We start from the raw sequence: 19,445 nt of genomic DNA on the forward strand, positions 1-19,445 counted from the left end.
TGGGATTGTGCTTCTACGGGTGCCCGACGAGTGCTCGACTTTGTACTACTACTTGTGCGAGCCGAATATTGACGTCGAGAGTGGCATTGAAGGCCCTCGGAACAGCTATAGAGAGTGTGTTTTGTCTATATCTTATGAGCTTCCAGTCGGCCTATCGAGATTAATTCTGGCGGAACGCTGCTCGACCACAGCTCCCAATCTGGGAAACCACTTTCAGCCATGCACGATCCTAAAATTTCACCGGGCGAGTTGCGACAGAAGCCTCCAGGATCCGATGACACCAGCCCGGAATGTACTAGCTCGGATGACGTCATCCGAATACCAGCTATTATCTCCTTTCGAATCGCCTGCCTGGAAAGCACATATGCGTTGAGGTTTTCCAAACCTTTCTTCGTACCCTTTGATAACAATATCAATACCTACCTAGAACATGCCAAGTCTCCTTGGTTGCGGTTTCAAATCCTTGAGGAACAAGGAGCCTCGGTCGCACCCGAATTATGGTATTTTAGATCCGCTTGAAGTACCGGATAATCTATGAGTCCGTTATGCTGCCACACAAGACTGCCCAATTGATGAAGTGGTCATTCCACCTCATCCCTACAACTAGTGGTTTGTATTCGCCCCTTCATCGAGTTCGGCGGGACGGCCAATCGGATGATCTGTTTACCTGAGATAGCACCTGATTTCGAGAAATTACTCTCTCTAACCCGAAGATATCTACTTCTACGTGGTGCTATGATCTGTAGATTTAATGAACATGAAATGAACGCTCGGCAGCACCTTTCACAATACTTACGCCGTGAAGTCTTGCTGCAATGGGCATAGGGCGCATCAGCGAAAACAAAGCCAATGATCAAAAGGCTTTCCGACTATGACGACACTTGCGAATCAAAGAACGACCGAACCTTGTAAGGAACTCTCACAATATGCTCCAACAACTGGTATCTCTTTTCGTACACCTACCGAGCCTGATTCTGTTTCGCTCTTTGCCCAAATCTAGTTCATAGGCACGTCACTATGCCGAGAACATCGACCGGGAATCAAGAAAGCCAATTTTATGTTGATTGGTTGAAACAAGAGCGGTAAAGTTGTCCGAATTCAGAAGCAAGGTATGTCACTGTGCCAAGAGAATAAGACAAAAATTGCCATGCAGATTGCAGACGTTGATTGATCAAACCAGCTCGGATGAGATATCCGAGCCGGTACCAAGCATTGGTGGGAACACGATTTATAAGTGCCGCCAGCGAATTTCCTACACCGTAGCAGAAATGAAATCTTCCGATTAATATGGAGGCATTTCTGAATAGATATTCATCGCACTCTCAAGCTCTTTCTCAATGCAGTCTCTCGCCCCAGCTCCTTCGTCCATTATCTCTACACCTTCCCTCGGGCCCAAGGTCTCAGCAGTCCGGGTCCGCAAGGCGTCGGCAGCATGTGGAGAGTGCAAGCGACTCAAGACAAAGGTAAACAATCCTTCAGTCTCTGTTCAATCCCAAAGCATGTTAAACATAGCAGTGTATATTTAGGGACAAGGCCGCTGCCTGCGAAAATTGCACTAAGCGTCATCTCTCCTGTACGCTCGACTTGGATAGAGATATGCGGCGAAAATCGGCCTATAAAAAAAGAATTGAAGAATTGACAGAGGAACGGGATACTTTACTCCAGCTATTTCAGACGCTACAGGACAGTTCAGACGCTAATAGCACGACGTTGTTGAAAATGATCCGAAGCAAATCGAGTCTCAGCAATATACAGCTTTATCTGTCTACTAAACACCAACAACAGAGGTCTAAATCTGCCGAAACTGTCGATTCTTCTCAGATATCGACAGAGACCAATAGACATACATTGTCGCACCGAGTGCTTAGCATACAGCAGCTTTTGGATATGCCAACACGTTGCATCCCTGCTGACTCTTGAACCTCAGCAGTCTGAAGTGACGAATTTTCTGAAACTGGATTGTGGCTTTTCTAATGACCCGCTCTGTAAAACATGCCCAAGATTTTGGGTTTAACATATGTTATGGATGTTTGTGCCATTCTTGTAATCAGCTGTAACTAATCCTATGCTAAAAACTAATTTGAGGAAAGTACGTGATACCATTCTGGCACATGCATTTGGCTGGTGCTACTTGGAACATTATTCCCAGATTGTGACGACCTGATACGGGCTCGGGATACGGTATTCTCATCTATTCTAACGGATCAAGTATAGATTCGGATTAGCGATTTAACTTAGTTCTCAATATAGCTTGATATGAAACTTTCAATATTTCTGGATTTTAAAGCAATTAAGAGTTTTAACGTGTTCGTTCTTTTGCCTATCCGTTGCCGTTGGGGCAGCGGTGGTTGCGGCCGCATCGGTGGTGCGCTTAACGAGATGCATATGTTCAACACCTCGCAGTTGACGATTTTCGACTTGTCATTCTTTACTGATGAGTTTACCAAAAGCAAATCATATGACTTCTTAATTTGTCCGCTGCTTTCCTAGTGCTTTTCTTTGACCAAATATAGCGCCTTTCGAAGATGGCTCCCATAACGTAATCCACATGCGAGCTGGCCGCCCAAGCGAGCCGGCTTCCGCGCCCAGCAAAATATGCTTCCATAAAAAGATGAAGCTATTATAGTCCTCTATATCAACAAATAACGTGTTTAATTCGTGTTTTGACGTGTTGGACATCTCGTTCTTCTATGTCCAACTGTATTACACTCGCTGCAGCGAGGTGGTGCCCGGCGGCGAGGTTGTTCCTCGCCCGTAGCTGATTCTATAGGCTGACTTCCACCAGTCTGATCAGCCTCGCCAGTCTGATTAAACGCGTTTCTCGCCTCTTCAACAGTGAGGCCGTTGAGATCAGCTATTTGACGATAAGACCTCTTCTTCTTGTTGTTCTGTCTCTCTAATCCAGCCCGCAGATTGTTGACTTCCTGCTCAAGTAAAGTAGTTCGGTTAAAGGCGATTTCGCATCCCTTAACAACATAAGATAACGCTGTTTTCATCTGCGATAACGGACTAATCGTACGTTCGCGGAGAAGCCTTTCAATTGTACTTTTATGCCTCTTTAATTGCCTCGTATTCTTAGGTGTTTTTGGCACTGTTGATACAGTAGAGACACTATTAGTTGGAGTAGACTCACGGAGCTGTATAACCAGCTTACCGAGAACCTCATCCGGCTGGAATGGAACCAATCCTGAAGCTCTGAAGGCGTTGCGTATAGTTGATTCTTTGAAGGCAAGAGAACGTGCTTCTGGATATATATCCAAGAAATCAACCTTATCTATATTGTGAGTGCCCTGGCGGATTAGCCGTTCCACCAAGCTGCCGTACGCTCGTTTTAACGGTGCAAAGCAAGCGACATCAAGCGGTTGACAAAGATGCGAAGAATGTGGAGGCATGCAGATAGGAATAACGCCGTTTTGGCTACATATATCGTCAAATTCCGGAGTCAGATGAGAGTTGTGCCCGTCGAGAATTAAGAGGCTATATCGTCCGATTCGCTGGTTCTTTGTAGAAGGAATAAAGTGTTCTCGAAGCCAATGTAAACCGATCTCATTAGAAGTCCAACCGTTTGGCGATAAGTTAATACGCCAGTCAGATGGAATGAGGCCTTGGAACCATGCCTCGATATAGACTTTACCCTTAAAAATCAAGTACGGTCTCAACACCACGCCGGCGGCGTTGATACACTCAATTGAGGTCACCCATTCTCGATTCCCTGGCTGAATAAGAGATGGCTTATCCACGTAATCAGATCTTGTGATTACACGGGCTGTAGCCACTATTCCCATTGCGAAGCCAGTTTCATCGAAATTCCAGATATCTTCATCGAGAATACCGTATTCCTCCTTTATAGCTTTAAACCGGTCGAACCACTCACTCAAGAGCTTAGGATCTTCACATTTAGCACGCTGGATATTACATCTTCGAGAGAAATGACTTTTCAATGCCGGTGTACGCTTAACGAAGTTGTATGCACAGTTATCACCCACTGAGACTGTAGAATCCGAGTCACGTTTTTGAAGAAGAATAGTAGCCATATTCCGAACGTATAACGGCCGAGGATGAAGCCCACGTTTAACAAGTGAAAGTATCCAGTCTTTTAAGGCTTCTTCTTCAAGAATAGTCAATTTCATAGAGTTGGCACGTATTTCAAGGCGTGATTTAACTCCTTTAACCCGTTGTTGCAGAGTTGAACGCGGGACATTAAAAACGCTTGCAGCTTCGTTTATAAGCGGAATTTTGCCAGTTCGAATAGCCTCAACTGCAAGGCAGATACGGCCTTCTTGTTCCACTAAATAATTTGGTGATCGAGGCATATTTGGTGGTGTTGTTGGTGACTGAATTGCTTCGAATTGAAGAACGCGAAAATAACGCGCGCGGAAGCCGGCTCGCTTGGGCGGCCAGCTCGCATGTGGATTACGTTAACATAATGGCTGAATTACTAATCGGCCTATCAGTTCCCACCGCTAATCTATTATCTCCACAAATTGAGATCCTCAAAAATGGACCAGTCTATTGGCTTTGAGTTGCTGGATGTGATCTAATAAATAGTAAACTTATTGCAGAGTCCCTAATATTGTTGTTCCAGTCTTTCCAATTACTGGTCTTGGTCAAGAATTCAGGAATTCTAAATCTTGATTATGAAAATAAACCACGAACGGAAGATCAAAGTTTCTATGAGTTCAGCTGAGGGTCGACCGGTGCTGCATTGTGGAAATAGTTTCCGCCCGGGAGTGGCAGAGTTCAGGTAAGTAGCTTTGGTTCGAGCGGTGACATCGAAAATATGAAACCGACATAAAAGCGAGTGTTGCAGGAATGAAGGGTGGCAACTGGCTATATTGTCTTCCTTTTTCCTTCAAGTGATTATGATAAAGCATCCTTTTCCAGCTACCGGAAGCTTCATAGTGTGCTTGTCGTATTATACAGCTATTTATTACCCAAACTCGTTATGGATAAGAAAATTAGTCCCAATACTCATGAGGAGGTAATGTGAGATCATTTCCCCCTTCTTTCTCGCGGAAAGTGCTCACTGTTTGTATCTCTGTCAGCTGCTTTCCGAAAGAGAACAGAGAATCTTGACCAAGTACAAAAGCCAGACATTGGGAGATTTGCATCGATATAAGTCTAGAGTAAATTTGACGGCGGCTGGGAAAGAGTATAAGCTAATAAAGATATAGGAACGAACATATTTTGACTCCGGAGATCTTGCTCTCTCCGAAGCTAACAGAGTAACCGATGAAGGAATCCTACAGACTGGCACCGCTCATCCTTCACGGCAAACTATTTCTCGTCCACATGCCCCGGTACCCGAAGGAAGTAATGTGGATAATCGTGCGAATGAGGAAGTGCTTCGCAGAGTGAGTCCAGGTCGTGAGATAAATAAAAGCTACTTGGACCAAAAGGCTATTACAAATGACGATCTCGAACAGAAGTAGTCTATTTGGGTGGCTGGGTATATGCAGCGTAAGGGTCGGAATATCCAGCACTGAGCTGATCGGATCTGAATTTCTTGTTACAAACACAATCTTTACATGAAAATTTTATCTCTTTCGTTTCATAGCCAATTATCCCACTATGGTTCGGTCGCTCCCTGTTGATGTCTAGCTTGAATATTAGTATGAATTTAGCCAAGCTGATGTAAGTATAACCTGAATTATAAACTGTTATTGTTTGAACTAGACTGCAAGTTCTAAGAAAGATGCTCGTATAGACTGATCATTCAATATAATTTCTCACCTTCACTACTGAACTTCCCTTGTGCGTCTCAGTCAATTCTTCATAGATTGTGCTTTCTCTGTAGGGAAAATGTTTCGTTTGGGACCTATCGGAAGGGCGATTTCCCCGTGCTTCAAGATAGCCACTATTCGAAAAAGATTGGCATTCAAAATTGAACAGAATCCTCAGAACCAGATATTAATTCCATCTGCGACTTTACCGCTTCGTTCAATTTTGCGCTGCATTTATCCTCAATACTTTTGCATATAACAGGAATTCTTTCGTGTCTTCAGGCGCCTGGCATCAGAGTATACGGATAATGTGATTGCAGCTTGTTTTCAGGAGGCCTCAGAGACCTATTTCACACAAATAATCTCTGATCTTATGTTTTGTTAAACGAAGTTCAATGTCTTTTGATTTGAAAGTCTAATGACGGGAGGTAATGTGACTGGGAAGGGAATAAGACAATCTGCGAGGTCGGCGTATCTGCCAAGGGATTCTGAGTCATCTTCTCATTAGATTTTGCCACCTAAGATTGAGCATAGTACTGGATTTCACCACCTAAGGACTGGTTCACCGTCGGAGACTGATTTACCGCCTGGGACGAATCTACTGCCAGAGTCGAATTCACCGCCTTATGGACGCCCCTCTCCTCAAGGCGGTAAGGGTGAGACTCGCCGCTCAATAACGTGTATTTCATAGTAGAAGAACTTACTGAGACAAACATCAATGGCAGAAAAATAAACTGTGGAAGGAATAGTCAGAAAAGTACATTAGGGATTTCTGAATACTGACTGTAATCCAGCTAAGTCATTTGATACTTGCTGCCTCGCTGATTGAGATCCAGCAAATTCCTTTGGAAAAGTTAGAGGCAGTCAAACGGTTCAAAAATATACACACAATCTGTAAAAGCTCTCGAACCGCTCGTTTAATCCTAAGCACCTTGGCCTTGACCGACTTGTCAAATTTATTAACCTATACCTGTAATTATTTTTTCTGTCCGGGAAAAATAGTAGTATCTTCATCAATCACTTGTCAGAGATTCTCAATATATTAGCATAAAGCTCTTTGCAGCTCGGTATATCTTACTCTATTCTAAGCAAGAATCTGGATTATTTTTTGACCTTGGCCCTGTCTTAAAAGTTGGTCACGCCGCTGGCAAAATCAGCAATCGTGTACAAAGATAAGACAGAAAGATTAAATAGAAATAATTGTACTTATAGTCGTCTTGATAGTTTCCATCACACCAGTGTATATACTATTCCATTCCTGACCTAGGTGGTCAATAAAAGTACTACAGAGCTCCGCTGGTGTTTAAGGGATTCGACTGTCTAATAATATACTCCTAAAAGTATAAAAGTCCCCGTTCGCACTCGACTCCTTGTTCTACTCAATACCTGAAAAAGTAGCATAATGCGAGTTTTGATTCAATGTTGATTTTATTAGTAGGAAAGTAGACTAAGATATGAGATTCTGAAGACTTAAATAACAAAGAATTTTATTTTAAATAACCTCAACAGAAGTAATCGTACCTAATCATTTGGGAAGCAAGCCTAGGCCCTTTTCGCGACCAAGTAGGGTCCCCTCTCCGGAATAGACTTGAAATGTCAGCGAGAACCTTAAGCAGTAGGCGCTTCTTACCAAAGTATGATTTTTATTTTCGTTAATTAATCGACACCATTCGCCCCCACACTCGGGTGCAGACACAAAGATATAGAACCACTATCTTACCGTGTGAACTCAATCTATTGTATAGCCTTGTTACTGAGATAAAACCAAGCTTTAGTAGAGATATTACTTATATCAGCTCCTTTCTTAAGTAACATCCAAGCAAATGCTTCGTTCTTCTCTTTTAAAGTATAATAGAGAGATGTTTTTCTAGAATTATCTTATAGATTCAAGGAATCTTCCATATTCTTCGCATCTAACAGGGCTTTAGCAAATTTTGTATCCTGTATATTACTCAGTAAATAAAGTGTATATCTGCCTTCAGAATTAAGCTTATTAAAGTTATATACTGTCTTAAGAAGTTTACAAACCAGCTTCAAAGCTTCTGGATCACCTAGAAGCTCTCTTTCTTTATTAAGTAGATATAATAATAAAGAGTCCTTTTCTTTCAGCATGTCCACCACAGCAAGATGACCATTAATCAATGCCTATAATAGTAGTGTTTTAGAAAAGCTTAAGCTAGCGTCTATTCGCTTTGTTTTAATAGAGTGTATTTGGGTGTTTATTGGTGGTCCATCGCGAATATCAGGATTAGCACTGTGTTCGAGAAGCGCCTGAACCATCATATAGTCACTATACTCCGCTGACCATGATAACAAGGTTCTATTGTTCTCTAGAAGGTCTGGATCTGAATGGTAGGGAACAATTTCGAGTATTTGGAAAGCTTGTCGTCGACTAGCCATAAAGCTTTCTGGCTTATTCTTCATCTCGAATCTAGCCTTGACAAGCCACCAGAAATATGTATGACTATTAACTAGTCGCATTGTATTCGCACCCGCTTTTATTATAATATATATCAAAAAGCTGTTATTAGTCTTTATGGTAAGAAAGAGTGGTGAGTTATCATTCATGTTATGATGTTCAAGGTCAATTGTCTCGTTGCAAAGTAGTTCAACTACTGTATTGTCCTGTGATTGCCTGATCACCCACGCCAGCGGGGTCTGCCCTTCCCGATCTTTGGAGTTGATATCGGCTTGCTGTTGTGAAAGATACTGCACGATCTGGGACCGGTCATACTCCGCTGCTAAAGATAGAGGTGTTCGTTTGTTTATATTCTTGGTGTCTATATTTATATCTCTCTCGGCTGATAATCTTTTACTATTTCATCAGAGCCCTGCCTGACTGCCTATGCTAGAGATGTATAACCATGCACATCCGCACAATTGACTTCAGTATTTTGTTGGAGTAGCTTATTAACCACAGTTCTGTTCATGTTTTATAGCAAGTAGCAGTGCCCTGCAGCAGTCGTGTTTTTGATGCTTGTATTTCAAGTCAGCGCCAAAGGAAATCAGTAAGTCTACTATTGCTTTTTGGCCTTTGATGACTGCCTATCCTAGAGGAGTGTAGCTGTCCTCGTCCTTGGTATATACGTCAGCCTCGGATCTTGAAAGCAGCTCTGTAATCTAAGTAAGTCCGAGCTTCACTGCCAGCGTCAATGGTGAAACTCCACCCCGAATTCGATGATTTATGCCCGCGTTAGGCACGGCCTAAATATTTTGAACTGTATTAGTTTACTGTGTATGAATTACTTATATCAAAGTCACCTCCATATTATTATCCTCAATACTTGGATTGGCTCCAACACGAAGAAGAAGATCCACAATTTCTGGGTATTAAAATTCTACGGCTAAGGAAAGTGGCGTACAATCTTGCGTATCTTAGTAGTTAATATTTTCTGTATCGAAAGATAATAATTCTGCAACAATAATATAGGATCCTTTGGAGACTGCCTATATTAGTAGAATCTATCCTTGAAGATCCTCTTCATTAGCATCTACTCTATATTTCAGGAGTAGTTCTATTACATTAGAAAAATTATTTCCTTTGCCGGTCGGCGTTGCTGCCTATAATAATAAAGTACGACCCTCTTAATCCTATAGATTTAGATATACTTTGTTGAGCAGTAAGACTTTGACATATTTAATCTTATACAGCTTACAGGCGTAGGAAAGAGCAGTCTGTCCTTTATTATTACTTATATCCATGTCGAGCCCTTCAATCTTAATAAGCATTTCTAGTATATTAATATGTGAGGGATGTCGTACTACAAGTATCAAGAGTATATCTTTAGATTTAAGAAAGTTCGGGTTAATGTTTCTATTTCCTAGAAAGGTCCGAGATATATAATTCTTTTTCGAGTGTTTTTGTTTTAGTACCTTTTTAATGACTTCTGGAAGTTTATCTTAATCTTGAGAAGTATTTTTTAAATATATCATATGTCCAGTCTTCTTCTGCCATGATTATAATTCTGAAGCTATTGTAGTGAATCGCCTGAGGCGATAACCTTCCAGCATGGAAGGTGGTGGTTCTGCCAGACGGTTCCGCCTTTGGCGGATATCTCGTGGTTCCGCCCCGTTGATTCTAAGGATATCATCATCAATCAATTCAATCATGAGAACCCCTCGCCATTTTTGACAGCTATGAATTTAATAAGGGTCGAAAAGAGAAGTATTCTAAGGGGAGAAACATTATTTAAGATAAGTAGTTGGGCTAGAAAGGATTAAATTAAACAAGACTGAGAGGGGCTATGTACAGAGCGGCTGTAATTAGAGTAAAAGATTCTAATATATACTCCATACAGCACGATTTTTTGCAATTCACCTGATATAGGATATGAATCAAATGTTCAAGGTTCAGTATAATACTTGTGATATCTGGATTGAATTCTGGAACCAATATATTGCTGATCTCGATTTTGTCAACTGTTGCGTAAACAGCTGGTCAGGATGTAGAAAGATAGGAAGAGGGGACATTTTCTTCTGACTCAGCAAGGCTGAAACCACTATTTGTATGAAAGATTGATACTATTCTCTTGATAAGCAAACATCCAAATATTATTGGATTCGCTGTGTCCTTAAAACATATACTTGAATCATGTCTGGATGAAAAACTTGGCTCCAATTTCTGATTTGAAATATTTAACCATTGATACATAATCTTGTTGACTCCAAATCTCTATAAAGGATCGAGGTAGGGCGATTTTTGCGTTAATTTTATGGGGCTTCCGTTCCCTTATTGTCAGATTGGGGAATAGGATTGATTACGTGGCAGCTAGACCTAAAGTAGATAATCTCGAGTCAGTTTCGTGGCTTGTCAATTCCAGCACACTATTACAAACCAATCATCATTGCTACACAGAGATGAAGTGGATAACAGAGTTTCAACGGGTGAGATTGCTGAACGTTGCGCGACGGGGTGATTGCTCACCCATTCTTAAAAGTCACTCACCCTAAGTCACCCCCGGTCGCGCGACCGTAAAGCGGCCTCACCCGCTAGCTCACCCGAGCGGAACCCACCCGCCTTCTGGCCGCGTTCAAGCCACACGCCGGGAGGTTAGTAGTTGGGTGGGTGACCACCAGCGAATCCCTTCTGTTGTATGTTTTTGTCTTTTACTATTTAAAAATTCTCCTCAATGCATATGTCTCATCAATAGCTAAGGGATGGATAGCATGCGTTCCAGAAAACACCTACGCATCCCCATCGAGGCAGGAGCGCAACTTCGCACCTTTCACCCCGCGCTATCCAAAAGCTGATACCACTGCTCCTGGGTGCGCGCCCGGGCCGCCAGCCCTGTCATCATCACGTTATCCAGCTGTGCCGCCTGCCAGTGACCCCCACCGTCGGAGAGCTCATGTCGTCAATCAGTATCAAGGTGTCTTCGGCCCTAGCTGGAAAGCATTGAGTCTCAAACATGTCAGCATTTAGCGCATCTTCGCCATCATATCGCGAGGGAACCTTGTAAAAAGACATGAGTCTCATTTTCCCGCAATACCTGCGATAATCCAATCTGGGACCAATTGTACTTGGGTTGTGTCAGGCGTGTTTCTCGAGCTGGTGACTGATGCGATGATACGTGCGATGGTTAATGTTGACTGCAGTGGATGCACGATCTCGGCCACTCAAGTATCCCCTCTATATAACTATCAGACCACCAATAGTGCATGCCCTTCCATATATCTCGCGCTCATTCTCCAGGTGTGATGCCAAGCGGAGAAGAGGTAAATAAGCTTGTGGACCCTTGGCCTTGAGCTTCAAGATGAAGACTAGGAGGGCAAGTTGAGGACAGAGTAGAGGTATACGTCGCGAGCCACGGGGAGGGTACACTGCAATAGTTTCAAGTCAGCAGGCAGGAAAGACTTCGTACAGCACTGGGACTTATCCGACTTTTGCATGGAAAAATACGTGTCGAAGGAGGATCTGAGATGGTTATATCCATGGAGAAGTGATTGAAGAAGTGAACGGATCCCTGCCCGAAACTTTTCCCTAGCATCATGCTCACATGACCACACCTGCTCCTGCCTCGACTGGTTCCTGACACCTCTACTCCGCGCTCATGGCTCAAATATGAAGCATCTTACAGTCGGATCATGCTAGTTGAGGAGATTAATTCATTAGGGGCTCAATATAGCAACAGAATAACGCCCTACCGGATACAGCAAACCCAATACATGGTATTAATGGAATCAAAAGGAACGATAGCAGCAATGCCAAAAACATCTGAAGCAATAATCTAGAGACGAACTTTCCAAAACTATCTAATATACAGCAAGACCAGCAACTGCAGGCAATAGAAGATTCCTGTCCTACTGGACAGTTCAACAATAGTCACCCGCCACCAACGCATGATAGACATGCTCGGTTCCACAACTGGAACGTCCTCCAGCGTAGAACAACACGTCTGCCATTGCATGTTAGCCACATTATAAACATACGAGCACCTCCCCCTGTCTCTCTTCTACCTATATCAACAACGAAAAAGGAATCACTCACCGTCAACAGGCAGATCCGCCCTCGGATCTCGAATAACCACCTGACTCTCCAAGCCAGGTGTCAGCTGGTTCTCACAAGACAGCTGCTCCCCTGCACTCGTCACCGAATCCCCACCCAACCAGACATCGACGTGCCACATCTGGGGACCAAGAAGGCCATTCCAGCGGCGCGTGCAGGTCTCACAGTAGTCCTCGTGAATGAGGTACTTCTGGATGTACGGCGCGTAGATGACCTCGCAGGGAGCAAATTCTCCAGGCGCGGTGGCGAAAGTCAGAGGGTCGTCCCAGGTGCCTGTGCCGCCGGCACTGGTCCCCCGCCCACAGTTGTAGGCGATGTCCGCACCGGGGGGATCGTTGTCCGGGTAGCCGTAGAATGTGTATGTCACGGCATAGACGACGTTGCAGTCAGCGACGGTCGAGTGGTGGGGCGTAGTAGCTGTTGGTGGTTGGTTGGCTTTTTCCTTTGTGCTTGTAGTGGGAAGTGGAGGGGTGGTTGTGACAGGGGGAGCAAGGACGACAGAAGTGACAGGCTCAAGAGGCTCAACAGGTCTCACAGGCACGAAAGGCTCAATAGGCATGACAGCCTTAATATGCTGGGCAGGAGATGGGCCGGGGATGGTAGTGCCAGGATCAGGGACCCCAGGATGACCTGTGGGAGACTCACTATTTCCACTACGTCCCCCATCTGGCATCTTCACGATGGCCGTTGACTTCGAGTGCCTGGGAAGCAGAATCCCAAGACAGGTGTCCAAGATGATCAGGGCCAAAACCACCACCCCCACAGGGATGGCCCAACGCAACCATCTCCACTTCCCTGTGGAGGACTTGGAGGTGGTTGCAGGAGAGGGAGCCGTTCCACTTTTGTGGTGCATGGTAATCTTTGTACTGTGTAGTAAATCTACAACACAATACAAGGTGGTGGTGATGATAATGATAAAGATGAGGGGCCAAGGAGGAAAGAGAAAGTTGCTTGATTTGGAGAGGCAGTTGGTTTGATGTCAAGATAATTGCTTGATGTGGTTGTCTGAAAATCTGACGATCAGCTTGTTGTGGGTGAAGAAGGAAGGAAGGAAAGAAGGATAATAGGGAAAGAACAGGGCAGACAATGCGGCTTTTAAACAATTGACGCATAATTCCAACAGTCAGTGACTCAAGAGACTGAAAATTCTTGCGATGCTTTACCATGGTATCTCTAATGATGCCCAGCTGAGCATCGTAGCGAACACTGAACAGAACAGCTTCGACCATGGTGGCTTGCAAACGACTCATTCGACACCCAGGAGGCCTCGAGGAAACCTTTAAGACCTGCTCAAAATAGTTATTGTGGTCTTTTGGAGAAAGATCTTTCCAACGCGCTACTAGACAGCTTCAATGAAATCTCTTCCAAAAAGTTCCAGTCGAGTATTAAGACCCCGAGAGCGATGTACTGGCAGACTTCTCAGACTGGCTCACTGGCATCCTCCCGTCCTTCCGGCCATTAACCGTCTGAATCATGCAACCATGATCCTCTAGGGTAGGGCTGATTTGAGTAACATGGTACAGATGGAACAGTTCTAGAAAGTTTCCTAGATTTGCTCACTAGGATGCTAGACGCGTGACAGTGATAGAAGAGCAGAATAATTTCAACCATGGCCCACAACGCTAATGACCAGTTCATATTTGGAAATGTGGGAGCCCGTAATTTCAACTGGCCCATCATCGAGGTGACTCACGCGTCCTAGGCATCATACTGGCGGAATAACTACAACCGTGGTTGTTTCGTAATAGTCTTCGGTTGAACTCGGTGGTATGACACTTAATGAAGTCAGGCATGAATCAATCGGAGAAATTACATTTCAGTCAGAGTGACTATTAAGAAGAGATGTATTGTGGGTTCATTGTATTCACAAAGAATCGAATCTATTCACATGAATACTTCAGGATCTCAGACCTAGCCTCTATGAGGTTTACATAGACGGTGAATCATCGTCGGAATCGGGTTGATGTAACACATCTTCGATTTTGAACTGAGAGCAACGGACAGTGGCCCAACTAGCAGCATTCTGGTCTGATTCAAGGACGTCAACCAGAAACTGGTCTCTCCCTTCAGGAAAATCAGCAACAATCGAGCCTTCACCGTTCTCTGCCATCCGCCGCAACTCTGCCTTTAGAGCCTCCATCGCGATCCCGGCACAAATCTCCGAGTTGTGCATTCCTTCCGTGTGTGGCCAGGCACGCAAGGCTTCAATGGCCTGTACACGCATATGAATGTCTGGGCTCTGAGTGGCCACCATGTGCAAGCCGACAGTGACCACAGGCTCCATCACGAATGTTGTGCGTTTAGGCATCTTAGCCATGATATCTAGACTGCTGGAAAGCAGCGTCGCACAGTCGGCAGTTAAATGGTTAGTGCTGAGACCATCGGAAAATACCAGCCGCAGCCCCACTATTTGGGTCAGGACAACGTGACGGAACACCTCCGCTGCACGGTTTTCTTTGGGACTTAACGGGGAGATACGCTCTCGACAGTGCTGATCGAAGGCTAAGACAAGCTGCTCGTACCGGGAAGTGATTCTTTGTTTGGCAAGCCACAGATCTTCGTACCTCGCACGAACCTCCGCCGCCGGGGACCGCATGGTATATCCTATCAGGGCGATTCCGTAGTTGAGCGTTTCCGATAGAGCTTGGCGGACAGAGTCAATACTATGTATGATGATAGGACTTGTTTGGGTTCCCCACTCAGGATTCCCTGCTGTCACAAAGGGTTCGGCTGACCCGCTGGGGGCATACAGTGCGGAAGCGATCTGGAGGAACTTGAATACGTCGACAAGGAACTGGTCGAGTACCCGTCCCTGTGCGAGTCCCTCGTTCAGAAGTTTCACTCCATGATAAACGTGCATGGCCGCTTTCTCATAGTTTCCCTGCAGTATATCTCCCATAACGAACAGAAGGCAGCATGTGAGAACAGTCTGATAGAACTGGGGGTCATTGAAGGCGTGGCGTCTGTTCAGTAGAGCGAATGCTCGTGCTGACTGTTCAAGAGAAAAGTTCAAGTGGGAATTATGCGGGCGGCTACCAGACAGCCTCATACGGTTCATCACTGCGCCTTGATGGATTGCGCCAAGCATGATCACTGCGTGGGATACCGCGGGATCGGCAGAGCTCTGCTGCAAAATAAAGCGTTCCCACAGCGGTGAATCAAACACCTCAGCCAGCCCTGGAACGGTTTGGAGTTGAAAGAATGCGAAACAGTTTCGTTCGTCTGAGGTCAAAGTCCACGCATGTAGGCGGCCTAACAAGCTGCGTGGCAGCAGACTCAGATTGCGCTTCACGGGCAGCCGATGCAAGTCATAATCGCATTTCCGGCCCGTGGAGGTACAGTTTTTACAAGCCACAGGGAACTCGTCGCATCGGATACGTCGTGTACTGGTGATGGTTAATGATGACTTTGGGTGTGGCTCCTTTATACCTACCGGCAGGTGCGGCAGCCTGTTTTAGATCTTGTCCGGAACACCCGGCTCTTTGGTGGTCGAATGGCTTCTTGAGACATGATATGATATTTACGGGTCCAGACAGGGGTCGTTAGCACGGTAAATAGAAGACACCGAAGTTTGAATGAATCACTAAGCAGCTAGCGAGGCATTTCCGATGGCACTAAAGGTGCATTCCGCTAGACCAAGTTTAGTCACATGGCACTAAATTGACAGGGGTGATGATGGCCTTCAAATTGCATCCAATGCCCACTCGAAGGTTGGAGATTTGATGTCCTCGTCATATCTTAGGGCTTCATCTAGAGCTCTGGCAGAATGTCGATGTCTGATTGGCTCTGCGTTGATTGTCCAAATTCGCCCAGGCAGCTGAATGGGCATTGCCTGCCATGCCATGTTTCGCGTTCGCTCGGAAACTTGCTCGACATCCGCTGGCTAACGGACTCGAGAGTGTGTAGCAGAGAGCATCAGATGCGGTTTGATCTTCTGCTTGAAACACAACCGGTTGGGACACGAGGAGTCGAGGTACAGTATGCGATGTTGCTCGATTCTTGAAGCTCGGCACGAAGCGGCCAGCGACCGGGAAGAAGATGTTGTCAGGGCTTTCTGCTGGCCATGGATTGAACTTGAGCAATTGAGGAAATGATGTACTGCTTCATAGCGAGTACCCGAGACAAAATGGAGATCGATGAGATCGGAAGGGGGGAAGTGTAGGAAGCAGCCGCAGCGGAACAGCAGCAGCAGCCCGGGCTGCGGGGGAAAGACGCGGAATGGGGATTGCCGGGGCTAAGCGGAGACGGATTTGGTTCCGCGGAGAGGCGCGCAACCCCGCGATTTCTCCATCTCATTAAGAATTCACACATACTTCAACTTCTCTCCACATTGTCCTTTTTCTTTTCTTCCTCCATTTTCTATTTTCGCATCGTCCTCCTCCATCACACCCACTATGGCTTCCTGGCTACAGATCCCCAAAAACTCGCCCTTTTCGTTGGCCAACATCCCGTTCGGAATTATCTCCACTGCCAAAGCGGCCTCGCGCGTCCCGGCCATTGCCATCGGCGACTATGCCTTGAACCTGAATGCCTTTGCCTCGTCCGGCGGCTTCGCTCAGCTCCCCTCTTTCGAACAGTACCTCAATGTCTTCAGCCAGCCCACTCTCAACGCCTTCGCAGCATTGGGACGGCCAGTGCACCGCCAAGTGCGCGAGTACATTCAGGCTGTCTTCCGCGCCGATACGCCCTACCCGCAGATCCTCAAAGAGAACGTCTCCCTGCAGGAAGAGGCCCTCCTGCCTCTGTCCGAAGTGACCAACCATGTCCCCATGCAAATCGGCGACTACACGGACTTCTACGCGGGTCTGAACCACGCCCACACCATGGGCGTCCTCCTGCGGGGCGCCGACAACGCGCTGCAGCCCAACTACAAGCACCTGCCCGTCGCCTACCACGGGCGCGCATCCTCGATCGTGCCATCCGGCACGCCGATCCACCGCCCGCACGGCCAGATCCTCAGCGATCCGACCGCGGTGCCCAAGGTGCCAACCTTCACGACCTGCAAGCGGCTGGACATTGAGCTCGAGATCGCGGCGTTCGTCAGCACGCCGAACGAGATGGGCCAGCCCGTCTCGATCAAGGAGGCCGAGGACCACATCTTCGGGCTGGTGCTGATGAACGACTGGTCGGCGCGGGACATCCAGGCGTGGGAGTACGTGCCGCTGGGCCCGTTCAACGCGAAGAACTGGGCGACGACGATCTCGCCGTGGGTGGTGCTGCTGGACGCGCTGGAGCCGTTCCGCACGGCAGTGCTGGAGCCGGAGAACAACGACAAGCTGCTGCCCTATCTGCGCGAGAAGCGCACCGACAGCGTCTTCGACATCCCGCTCGAGTTCGAGATCACCAATGAGGGCGGCCAGCCCACGATGATCTCGCGCAGTAATGCCCGAAACCTGATCTTCTCGTTTCCGCAGATGCTGGCGCACCACACGATCACGGGCTGCAACTTGCGCACGGGCGACCTGCTGGGCAGCGGCACGATTTCAGGCAAGGAGAAGGGCCAGGAGGGCAGTTTGATCGAGCAGACGAAGGGCAAGACGCCGATCCAGTTGGCTGACGGCTCGGACCGGATTTTCCTGGAGGATGGCGATACGGTAGTCTTGCGGGGGAAGGCGGGGACGGAGGGGAGTTATGTGGGATTCGGGGACTGTACGGCCAAGATTTTGCCGGCTGTACAGTTGAATTTGGACTGAATACTTAGTAGTAGTACTAGTACTAGTACCTCGCTGGCTGTTGTATATTGTTCCAATGAATACAAATAATGCCTACGCTGCACAAAACCACCACTTCGAAACATAAACAAACCCCAAAGAAACACTCGTACCTGCCACCACTACTACTTACTCAACCCTAAGTTCGACCGGGGTATCTCCCTGCCTCCCCCAATGCGCTCTCCTGACCCCCTCCAGCCCCTCCAACCTCCCCACCACCCCGGCCACCACCGGAAACCTCCCCTTCACATCCACCCCAACCCTCTCCGCCCCCCAAACCGCCGGCACCAAACAAACATCCGCCACCGTCACCTCATCCCCCACACTATACAACCCACTCACCCCCGGCACAGCAATAACCGCCTCATACGCCGCCAACCCCTCCTCGATCAACTCCCTCGACCACGCCGCGCGGTCCCCGCCAACCGCCTCCACGCGCTTCAGGATCCGGAGGTTCGTGACAGGCTGCACGTCGCAGGCGATGATAGCCGCGAGGCTGCGCACGAGGGCTTTGGTCTCTGGGTTGGCGGGGAGGAGGGGGAGTGTGTCCGGGAAGGCTTCGTCAAGGTATTCGAGGGCGGGCAGGGACTGGGTGATTTTGACAGTGCCGGCGGACCTTCCTCCCTCCTCTTCTGGACTGGCGGAGTCCGGGGAGTTGAGAAGGAGCAGGGTAGGCACCGTGCCCGAAGGGTTGCGGGCCAGGTTCTCCGGGGAGTGTTGTTCGTTCTTGAGGAGGTTGATGTAGACGGGTGTGTATTTTAGAGATTTGAGGTTTAGGGCGATGCGCAGGCGGGCGGAGCAGGAGGAGCGGAAGTAGGTGTAGAGGATGATTTCGGGCATGATGTCTCTCACTGAATGTGTTGACTCACAGGACTAGGCTGGATGGGATATATGTTGGTTGGATGGGGGTGGTTGTATGATACAAGTTATGGATGATGGGTCAGGATTTAGTATATTGTAGTAGACCGTTGGTATATATGGACAAGTGCAGCGCTACATTCATATTATGTACACTGTAAGTAATGCAAGGATAACCGCGGAGATGCGGGATGGCTTTATTTCATGTCACACGACAAGAAGGAACGAATGCTTTCCTCACACATATGCTGAAAACTCCCATGGTTCCTTTTATGCTTGTTCATATACTATACTGCAAGTATCCTCGCCAGGTAGTTGAATTTTGTTCTGGTGCCGTATTGCTTTCTCTTCTATACGTATAAGAGAAATTCTACTATACTTAGTCAATTCCTTATCGATTGAGCCATCGCACAGTTCAAAACTCTCCTCTATCTCAATCACGCAGTATAGGTCATGAATGCATTCACGAGTCGAGTCAAGCACAGCACGGACTCAACGGAATGATTTCCGCACGCCCCTCCCCCGCCCGCCGATTTCCGCCCCTTTCCATGCGGGTCAATGCCATCCATTCGACGGAGTGAGCTCGTATAGCTCCGAGCATGTCTTTGTCCTACCCCTCGTCCAGTCCGGCCCCATCGTACAATACTC

General features: G+C 46.8%; 7 protein-coding genes across 7 annotated transcripts; 3 read left to right on the forward strand and 4 right to left on the reverse strand.

Annotated features, from left to right (window-relative positions):
• The first annotated feature begins 1,010 nt into the window (after positions 1-1,010).
• Positions 1,011-2,085, forward strand: BP01DRAFT_360770 (Zn(II)2Cys6 transcription factor domain-containing protein). The gene is made up of 3 exons (XM_025575986.1): positions 1,011-1,109; positions 1,181-1,463; positions 1,516-2,085. The coding sequence occupies exons 2-3, from the start codon at positions 1,338-1,340 to the stop codon at positions 1,918-1,920; spliced, it is 531 nt and encodes a 176-aa protein (XP_025426990.1). The 5' UTR covers positions 1,011-1,109; positions 1,181-1,337; the 3' UTR covers positions 1,921-2,085.
• Positions 2,086-4,615: 2,530 nt separating this feature from the next.
• BP01DRAFT_350075 (uncharacterized protein) lies at positions 4,616-5,500 on the forward strand. The gene is made up of 3 exons (XM_025573784.1): positions 4,616-4,981; positions 5,046-5,126; positions 5,175-5,500. Exons 1-3 carry the CDS (start codon positions 4,946-4,948, stop codon positions 5,430-5,432), a joined length of 375 nt encoding a protein of 124 aa, XP_025426991.1. The 5' UTR covers positions 4,616-4,945; the 3' UTR covers positions 5,433-5,500.
• Positions 5,501-7,820: 2,320 nt separating this feature from the next.
• Positions 7,821-8,534, reverse strand: BP01DRAFT_260937 (ankyrin repeat domain-containing protein; the record flags this gene model as incomplete). Its single annotated transcript, XM_025571296.1, has 2 exons — positions 7,821-7,868; positions 8,367-8,534. Coding segments are annotated over 2 exons (216 nt in total), but the record flags the coding sequence as incomplete, so codon positions are not given.
• Positions 8,535-12,035: 3,501 nt separating this feature from the next.
• BP01DRAFT_408577 (uncharacterized protein) lies at positions 12,036-12,787 on the reverse strand (the record flags this gene model as incomplete). Its single annotated transcript, XM_025578822.1, has 2 exons — positions 12,036-12,118; positions 12,211-12,787. The coding sequence occupies 2 exons, from the start codon at positions 12,785-12,787 to the stop codon at positions 12,036-12,038; spliced, it is 660 nt and encodes a 219-aa protein (XP_025426993.1).
• Positions 12,788-14,113: 1,326 nt separating this feature from the next.
• BP01DRAFT_188559 (uncharacterized protein) lies at positions 14,114-15,866 on the reverse strand. The gene is made up of 2 exons (XM_025570930.1): positions 15,662-15,866; positions 14,114-15,614 (listed from the first exon to the last, which is right to left on the reverse strand). Exons 1-2 carry the CDS (start codon positions 15,736-15,738, stop codon positions 14,156-14,158), a joined length of 1,536 nt encoding a protein of 511 aa, XP_025426994.1. The 5' UTR covers positions 15,739-15,866; the 3' UTR covers positions 14,114-14,155.
• A 560-nt stretch (positions 15,867-16,426) lies between these two features.
• On the forward strand, positions 16,427-18,110 carry fahA (fumarylacetoacetate hydrolase FahA). Its single transcript, XM_025570929.1, has one exon. The coding sequence runs from the start codon at positions 16,623-16,625 to the stop codon at positions 17,919-17,921; it is 1,299 nt and encodes a 432-aa protein (XP_025426995.1). The 5' UTR covers positions 16,427-16,622; the 3' UTR covers positions 17,922-18,110.
• Positions 18,069-18,900, reverse strand: maiA (maleylacetoacetate isomerase MaiA; the record flags this gene model as incomplete). Its single annotated transcript, XM_025579808.1, has 1 exon — positions 18,069-18,900. The coding sequence occupies exon 1, from the start codon at positions 18,777-18,779 to the stop codon at positions 18,069-18,071; it is 711 nt and encodes a 236-aa protein (XP_025426996.1). The 5' UTR covers positions 18,780-18,900.
• Between the last annotated feature and the right edge of the window lie 545 nt (positions 18,901-19,445).

This window comes from Aspergillus saccharolyticus (genome assembly GCF_003184585.1).
Source record: "Aspergillus saccharolyticus JOP 1030-1 unplaced genomic scaffold BP01scaffold_54, whole genome shotgun sequence".
Classification (NCBI taxonomy): Eukaryota; Fungi; Ascomycota; class Eurotiomycetes; order Eurotiales; family Aspergillaceae; genus Aspergillus; species Aspergillus saccharolyticus.